General features: G+C 35.5%; 1 protein-coding gene across 1 annotated transcript; it reads right to left on the bottom strand.

Moving 5' to 3' along the window:
- Nucleotides 1-2,119: 2,119 nt before the first annotated feature.
- Nucleotides 2,120-5,014, bottom strand: LOC141702621 (uncharacterized). The gene is made up of 3 exons (XM_074506269.1): nt 4,971-5,014; nt 3,544-3,738; nt 2,120-3,438 (listed from the first exon to the last, which is right to left on the bottom strand). Exons 1-3 carry the CDS (start codon nt 5,012-5,014, stop codon nt 3,000-3,002), a joined length of 678 nt encoding a protein of 225 aa, XP_074362370.1. The 3' UTR covers nt 2,120-2,999.
- Nucleotides 5,015-9,361: the final 4,347 nt, after the last annotated feature.

The raw sequence follows: 9,361 nt of genomic DNA, 5'->3' as shown, positions 1-9,361 counted from the left end.
TTTAATTGTTTTCACAACAATAAAAACATGAAATCTTATAAATGAACATGCATAATCATGTATTAATATGCATCACACAAAACTTACTCTGTGGTATTGTCTTCCTATTATCAACATTAGGACCACGTAATCTACATTTCTTAGCTGCATCAAGAAATAACAATGGATTCTTGTTGGTCGTAATAGCAAATAAAACATAAAGTATTACAAATTTTATAAATTAGAAAATTCATAAACTGATTAATAGGTAACACACATGATTCTTCTGAAGGCGTAATTTTTTTTTCTTGGTTATTCGTTGAAACACTGTTATTAATAGCTAAAATATTCTCAATATTGCGACTACGTACTCTACGTTTCACAGCTGTAACAAACAACATAATATAATGTTAGCAATTTAGTAAACGCAACAGAGCATACAAAAATCTTAATTTCAGTATAAAGTTATAATATAACGTACACGGCAAATTGGTAATATCTGAGAGTGTAGCAGGTTGATCCATGCACCTAGCAATTGGAGTGTTATTCTCTTCAACTGTAATCCCCGAAATAGGTGAAATTTGTACACTGACAGGCGTGCTATTTGATCCACCAAGAGGTCTCAAACCCACACTTCTGCTCATACGTTTCAAATCTACAACACAAAAAAAAACAGAACAAATAGTCATACAAACATTCCCACTTCTGCACTTTACATTGGTAAAAAAATCCAAATACCTGTGAAGGAAGTCCGGGTGGTTCTATTAGACGAAACATCAGCAACAAAATTAGATGGATTTTGTAGACTGGAATCTCGCAATACATTTGTATTACTATTAAATAATGGCTGTAAAGGAGACCTAAATCCAACTACAAAATGCATATGAATCATGAGTTCCCAACATTCAGTAATGTAACAGATAATAAACAAATATAATGGAAAATATACCAGATAATAATGCAGAACCTGGTGACTGTGTATTCGAGACTGTAACATTGGGACTCTGATTTTCTTTTTCAACACATACGTTTCTATGTTTCACAACTGACTCAATGAGACGAATATAAGAACATGAATTAGATTACAATCTACATACAAAATGTAAGAGGAAGAATGATATTCACCATTCAACTCAGAAACAGGAAAACTTGGGATAGCTTGCAACATAGAAGATTGATTTGAGCCCTGATCTGATGAATCTTGGCTACGAATCAAACGTTTCAACCCTACGGACAAAAACATAAATCATTCAAAATCATATAACACTTAACGTGCATGATAGTTAACAGTTATTCATGATGAAATCAAACCTAAAAGTGATGTCCTTGCAGAGCCTGAGCCTTCCAGGGAGCGTGAATCCATGCTTGACAGGAGATCGACGGAGCAAAATCGTTCGATTGAGAAGAACAGCAGAGGAAACCTATTAATCAGTTACAACATTTATCACCAGTTTGAGAGAGAAAAAAATTCAAAAAAATTTTGAACGTACTAATCAGTTGCTACAATTAGGGGGGTCTAGCTGTATAATAGGTTAGTTTGTATATGGGTTATAAAATATTTAAATCTTAAAAGATCCATGTATATCTGTATAATATAATGTTTTATGTGTAAAAAAATTAAATGGGTCATGGATAGTGGATCATGAGTAAATTTAGTGGGTAAATTCTAAATGAGCATTAGTAGCCTTTAAGATAATATAAACTAATACACATATGTTCCTAACAACATTAGCAGTCCATGAAAAGCCGTTTTTACTAAAATTAGGATGTCTTCTCTTAAACAGCATCAGAAAGTCAAGAAATGGCGTAAGTTGTCAAAATTGAAAGTTATCGGAAACATCAATCTTTTGTACTTTTTTTATTATGCATAACTAGTGCACAGCTATTTTAAAAATGAGGAAGTATCAATTTCATCCTTCTTTTTTCTTAGGAATCGGAACAACCATTAGACTGTTTCAAAAAAGCGAAATTTATTAAATAGTGACAAATTCATAAATTAATCTTATGGATCTAGTATTCCCTTTTCTAGTTTTGCAGCAGTATACTACTTTATGAGATGGAATGACAGATATAAACAGAGATCATAAACCACTGGGAGAGGGCACCACAAATTAGGGATAACAATAATGATGAATACGGAAAGAAACAGACACATGTATTAGTTAAGCATTGACATTTCCGTTAAAATATTAAATTGCTTAAATATACTGAGAATAGCAAAAGTCAGCAGGGTTGTTGAGTAAAACATATGACATGGCGCAGTACGCTCTCGCATCAGTAATCAAAATAGATAGATTGGGTAATCTTCTTAATACTCATAAAAACTCATATTCATAATGGGGATTGATAGCCCATAATAAGTCAGGCCCAATTGGAGAGGCCCAGGGCCCAATCATAAGACCCCAGGACACGTGGCGGCATCACCACCGTCCACGTTCCCGGGATCCAGAACGTTCCTACGGTCCAGATCCGATAGTACTCTGACGGATTCAGCGTTGACCTTGGGGAGCCCAGGACACGTGGCAACATCACCACCTTCCAGGCACCCGGAATCCAGAACGTTCTTACGGTCCAGATCTGATAGTACTCTGACGCATCCCAGGCGTCCAGATGCCCTACAGTCCAAAAGGCCAACCTACGGTCCAGATGAAAAGGAACAAACCCCTAAACCCTAGTAGGAGGCCTATAAAAGGTAGAACAGAAGGAAGGTTAGGACAAGCTTTTATACTCTCTCTCTTACACACATATTTTTACCTGCACACACGTACTCCTCGCAAACATATCTGTATAATTCCAACTTTGCCCTTCTTCTCCTCAAAACCCTTTCTCATCCTCACGCCGGAGGTGCCGCGGGGACGCTACCCCCCTCCGGTTCTGTTTTGTAGGTTCCCACCCTACAGCTACACCGCACACGGCCATCGCCACAGCCTAAAAGGAGTTCGAGGTCGGGCCTTACAAGGAGAAGGTCCCGGGGTGATCTGGGATTATCAGGGATAGTCATCAAAATCTTAGCAATAGTCTTAGATTTCGGCTGTTGAACCATCACATCGGAAGTCTTTAATTTCAGAAGCAAACATTAGTATCTCCCCATCATCCTTGTCAAATCCTACACAATCCCTGACATAGAGCAGTTCAAGTTCTTTGCATCCCCTCAATATCAGTACTAGATTAACCTTTTCAAGGTTGGTCCTGTCAAGAACCAACCGCTTTATGGTTGAAAGGTTTGAAACTATAGCTGATGCTGCCGACTGATTAATGTCTGTATTTATAACACAAAGCTCCACAAAATTCTTACAGTTGAGTCCAATTTCGTCAATAATTAGTACCAGATCCAGATTGAGGCACCCGTCCAATTTTAATACCTCCAATTTTTTCCATTTGGCAAGGAGATCTGAAATAGCACAGCCAACATCACCGTCATATGTATCAAACACGGCCACAACTTTCAAAGAAGGACATCTGCAAAATAATTTTAATGATGAAGAGCAGTTAAAACTCGTACATTTTAAAATGTATAAAACTATAATTGTACTAAGAGTACTAGAGTTTTAGATAAATTCTTACTTGTCAGAAACAAATATAAGATCCTCGGTGCTTATGCATCTCGGAAGCACAATAGTAGTAGCGCATCCTTGGCTTCGGTCAACAACAAACTTGATCAGTTTTGACAAGTCAAAAGTTAAATCCCCGCCCCAACTGTTAAATGCATCTAGTAATCTTGACCGGTAGATGTCAACAGGAAAAACAATTGTAACATTTCTTATTTATCAGTTTATAGAAAAAATTATAATTACATTTTTTATTTATCAGTTTATAGAAGTCATCATAGAGTGTCAAATTAAAGATTTTGATTTAACATAAAATTTCTTGAGTCTATCCTTGGCTTTTTCTGATTAAGTTTCTACTGCCATATCTTATCAATATAATGAACTCTAAATATATATATGGCTACTGCTCCAATAGTAAATGAAGTAATAGTTATATTTTATTTAAATTTGATTGTTGTGATAGTTCCAACAGCTTAATTCTACAACTACAGTTCTATGTTTGGGTACAAACAGCTAAATAAGGAGTCTCCTACAACAAAATATTACCAGTCAAATACAACTTGATATACCACATCAAACTGAGGACAACTCCATGAAAATTTGTTGTACTAACATTGTTAGCACTAAAACATGTTTAGTGAGACTTTTGCTGGTAGCTAAAACCTAAACAAAACTTGGAACCCTTTGTTTTTTTTGTCGGAAATAAATCACAACTTTATATATTAAAGTGCACTGTGTTGTGCTCCTTTTTAGCTAGATTTTTTTTATCTCTTACTGGATCCTCAGAAAGCACTACCTCTGCATAATTTTCTACGGCATTATCGGTGCTTTGTTTGGAGTTGTTGTCCTGTTTTACCAGCGACATAAATGCAACTTATATAAATGAACTTATGGAAGTGTTATTACTCGCAAAAAAATAAAAAATAATATTTGCACATTAGTCTTATTTATTTATTGCTTGTGGATGCAGAGCCTTAAAGGCATAAACTACTTAGTAGTGTAAATAAAGTTACAAACTCGTGAGAAGTTAAAAAAAGTTAACCCCCTCCAGATATAGAGTAAGTTCTAGAGAGATACGTTGTTAAATTCTTGCCTTTGCAGAAGTTCTGGAGTATCTCACTGGACATGCATCGATAGTTGTCTTTAACTAAGGGATTTGAACAATAAAAGGTCCACATTCATGTAGATTTTAGTTAAATACAAGTGGCTACTATTTCTGTGAGGTGTGTGTCTCGGAGTCGAACAATAACAGTGCGGGAACCGCTAGGATGTTCCTGTCGGACAGCTTCTACCTAAAAAATTAATAATAAATGAAATAGAAGAACTTGAGAATCTCATAAAATCTATTAGATTTCTTACTTACGTTAATATTATAGTATTTGATTCTATTTCATGCAGCATGCAAAGCAAGAACACAAATAAAAGTGAAAATTTTATGCTCACCTCTTCATCGTACACATTGTCTCCTCCGCTCTTGATCCTTCCATTAGCACGCCTAATTAGCCAGACATTTCCATCATTGTCTAATCTCCCTAAGTCACCGGTATCAAACCAACCTCCATTACAATAAACAAACTCTTTGGTTGGTATTTGACTCTAGTAAAATGTGAAACATCCTCGGAATTAATCTCCTGTTGGATATATTTGAGATGTCATGTCTAATATGTTTCATGTTTAGTTTTCAGATCTTAACTAACAGGAAATATCAGTTCTTACTGGAATCAGGACTTAAGGATATCAGGACTTAGATTATCAGAAGATAATATCAGAAGATGGATATCAGAACTTAAGTACTGGAGGACTAAAAGTTAAGGAAGGAAGCTGATTTACAGGAAAGAAGATCGAGACTAATACAAGAAGAAGATATGCATGGAAAGAGTCAGAGGACTAGAAGAATTATATAAGATATCTGATTGATATATTTTAGGAGACAGAATTATATTCCATATCAATTAGAAGTTATCTTGTAACTATGTATCTATATAAACACATACATAGGTTTACACTATATGTGTTACGATCATCGAGAAGATCATACATTGTAACCTAGCAGCTCTCGTGATATTTGTTCATCACTGAGAGAAAACATTTCCATTGTAACAGGGTTTATTATTTCGAATACATCTGTTTTCTATTACTTATGTTTTAAATCGATTTGATTGTATTCTACACTGTATTCAACCCCCTTCTACAGTGTTGTGTGACCTAACAAGTGGTATCAGAGCCTATCTGTTAACACACATACAGTAAAGATCCAAAACAATCATGTCTGAAGAAGCAGAAAATCCAACCAAGCCCGAAAAAACTAAAGAAACTCCAAAGACTCAAACCCACAATCGATATGAGACTATCAGGGTTCCCATGCTGAGACCTTCTGAGTATCCCATATGGAAACTGGAGATGGCTATGTTTCTGGAAGCTACAGATCCATAATACCTTGACAGAATTTATGAAGGACCACATAAGCCAACCAAGCTCTCTGTTGTAGTTGCAGATCAGCCAGCAAAGACCATACCAAAGGAGAAAAGTAAATACACAGCTAAAGATATCTCATCTATTGCCAAGGATGCAAATGTAAGGCATTTGCTGCATAGTGCCATTGATAATGTCATGTCAAACAGGGTAATTTAATGCAAGACTGCAAAGGAGATATGGGATGCTTTAGAAACAAGGTGTCAGGGAACTGATGTAATCAAGAAGAACTAGAGGACTATACTCACTCAAGAGTATGAGCACTTTGACGCAAAAGCTGATGAGTCGTTAACTAGTTTATATGACAGGTTTGTCAAACTCTTGAATAATCTGTCACTGGTGGACAAGGAATATGATCTTGAAGATTCAAATCTTAAATTCCTTTTAGCTCATCCTGAAAGTTGGGATTTAAAGTCAACTACTACAAGAGACAACTATGCTCTTGATGAAACTACTCTTGATCAAATTTATGGTATGCGCAAGACTCATGAACTTAAGATGGATCAAAGAAGCAAGAGACATGGGAGAAAGTCAAGGACAGTTGCTCTTAAAGTTGAGGGGGAATCCTCTAAAGTGGCTGCCTCAAAGAAAGGCAAAGGAAAGGCTCTCATCATAAAGTCTGATTTAGATTCATCAAGTTCTGATGATGATGATGACTCAGAAACTGAAAGTTTACCTGAAGTAGATGTTGATGAAGAGATGATGAAATTGTGTGCTCTTATGGTGAAGGGTATCACAAAGATAGCCTACAGGAAATTCAGAAAGGGAAAAAAGTTTTCCAGGAAAGGTACAAGTTCTAATAAAAAGGGCTTCAGAAAATCTGAAGGCAAAGGAGGAAAGTCTGACAGAGGAGATTACTCAAATGTCAAATGCTACAACTGTGGTGAGAAAGGCCACATATCTCCTGACTGCAAGAAAGGAAAGAGTGACAAAGGCAAGGCTCTTGTCACAAAGAAGAAAAGCTGGGCAGACACCTCAGATTCTGAAAATGAGGAGAACTATGCCTTGATGGCAAATGCTGATAGCAGTTTTGATGTTGCTGAGTTAAAGGTACCTCTAACAACTTATGCCTTTCATACTGATGATATTACTGAGTTGAGATTATATCTTAAAACCATGTTTATTAGTTACAGAGATCAAACTTTAATATGTGAGAGATTAACTTCTGAAAATCTTGCTTTTAAAAAGAGGAATGATTATTTAGAAAAAGAGTTAGTTATGTTCCATCAAACTCAGAAAGATAGAGATGATGTTTTCTATGTTAGAGATGAAGTGCTAAAAATGAATAAATCTCTAAAAACTGAGTTAGAAAAGGAGAGAGAGATTATCAGGACTTGGACTAACTCTGGCAGAGCAACTCAGGATATACTAAGTAGTGGAAACTGGAAAGAGGGCTTAGGTTATGGAGATGAGAAAAGTGAAAAAGGAACTGAACAAGTTAAGCCAATTATTGTTAAACAGACTACTAAGCCAAAGGTAAATCCTGTTAAGTTTGTAGCCAAAACTGTAAAGTCTGATTCTGAAAAGATGAAAGATATTGAGACAGAAGTAATAGAAGAGTCAACTTCTGACAAATTAGAACATGATAAACCAACTGAAGTTAACATAGGCTTAATGACTAAGAAGCAGCTTAAACATAAGCTGAAAGAAATTACCAGTGTAAACAAGGTAAAAAAAGCTAGGAAAAATAGGAATGGAAAGGAAGGTGTGAATAAAAGCAACAATTATATACCTGTTCCTAATTCTCCTAGAAAGAAATGCTATAACTGTGGAAACTCTAACCATCTGGCTTCTTTTTGCAGGAAGAATAAGAATATAAACTCCTTACCTTCTAAGTCAGGAGTTAAGAGTCAATATGTTAGATTTAAGCCACAAAATCCTTGTTTTCATTGTGGTAGTATATGGCATTCCATTAATACTTGTAAGGAATATCATAGTTTATACTATGATTATTATAAGATAAAACATTCTTTGAAGAAAGTTACTTTAATTCCTTCTAGTGTAAAGTATGATGCAAAGACTGATACTGTAAAATCTGATAAGAAAAATGTTAGCATAAACTCTGATGCTAAATCCGCTGCAAATGTTAACAAACTTAAGAAGGCCAAAGGATACAAGCAAGTCTGGGTCCTTAAAACTAACCATTAGTGGTCTTTGTGATTGCAGGGCAACAGGATGAACATCATAGTTCTGGACAGTGGATTTCTTTGAAGAACACTGTGAAGTTATAAGTAATACTACAGGAAAAGTGGTTCTGAAAGGATACAGACATGGTAATATTTATGAAGCTAGACTTTCAACAAGTACTGATGGTTCTGCAATCTGTCTGTTGAGTAGAGCATCAATTGAAGAAAGCTGGAATTGGCACAAGAAACTCTCTCATTTAAATTTCAACAATATAAATGAGCTTGTAAAGAAAGATCTTGTGAGAGGACTTCCAAAAACACTATTTGCTCCTGATGGCCTTTGTGATTCATGTCAGAAGGCAAAACAAAGAAAATCTTCTTTCAAGAGCAAAACTGAATCATCAATTCTTGAGCCTTATCACCTACTGCATGTTGATCTATTTGGTCCAGTCAATGTCATGTCTATTGTAAAGAATAAATATGTTATGGTTATAGTGGATGAGTTCACAAGATACAATTGGGTGTATTTCTTGCACAAGAAGACTGAAACAACATCTACTCTAACTGATCATGTCAAACAGTTGGATAAATTGATCAAAGATTCTGTTAAAATCATAAGGACTGATAATGTCACTAAGTTCAAGAATTCAATCATGGAAGAGTTCTGCAAAGATCATGGAATCAAACAGGAATTTTCTGCACCTGGAACTCCACAACAAAATGGAGTTGTAGAAAGAAAGAACAGGACTCTCATTGAAGCTGCACGAACAATGCTTGATGAAGCAAAGCTACCAACCTATTTTTGGGCTGAAGCTATGCAGACTGCTTGTTTTACACAAAATGCTACACTCATAAACAAGCATGGAAAAACACCATATGAAATGGTGAAGAAAAAGAAGCCAAATCTGAAATACTTTCATGTATTTGGTTACAAGTGTTTTGTTCTTAAGACTCATCCTGATCAGCTGTCAAAATTTGATCTAAAAGCTGATGAAGGAATTTTTGTTGGATATCCACTTTCCACAAAAGCCTTCAGAGTCTACAATTTAAGAACAAGGGTTGTCATGGAATCTATCAATGTCTCTTTTGATGATAAGAAGATTACTGGGACTTGAAGATTTCAATGATCATGATCAGCTGAGATTTGAGAATGAAGATTTAAATTCTGATTCTGGAAATTCTAATGACTTAAATCCTGATCATGTAAGTTCTGATGGATTAAGTTCTGATGTCATT

Source organism: Apium graveolens, unplaced genomic scaffold (assembly GCF_009905375.1).
Source record: "Apium graveolens cultivar Ventura unplaced genomic scaffold, ASM990537v1 ctg5380, whole genome shotgun sequence".
Lineage (NCBI taxonomy): Eukaryota > Viridiplantae > Streptophyta > Magnoliopsida > Apiales > Apiaceae > Apium > Apium graveolens.
Note: the sequence above shows the minus strand (reverse complement) of the source record. Positions and strands in the feature narration are given on the sequence as shown.

Coding starts and splice junctions, on each gene's coding strand:
- LOC141702621 (XM_074506269.1), bottom strand. CDS start 5,014: ATGGAAGGATCAAGAGCGGAGGAGACAATGTGTACGATGAAGAG. Junction 3,739..4,970: donor ACAATGTGTACGATGAAGAG/GTGAGCATAAAA, acceptor CTGATAAATAAG/AAATGTTACAATTGTTTTTC. Junction 3,439..3,543: donor CTTATATTTGTTTCTGACAA/GTAAGAATTTAT, acceptor ATTATTTTGCAG/ATGTCCTTCTTTGAAAGTTG.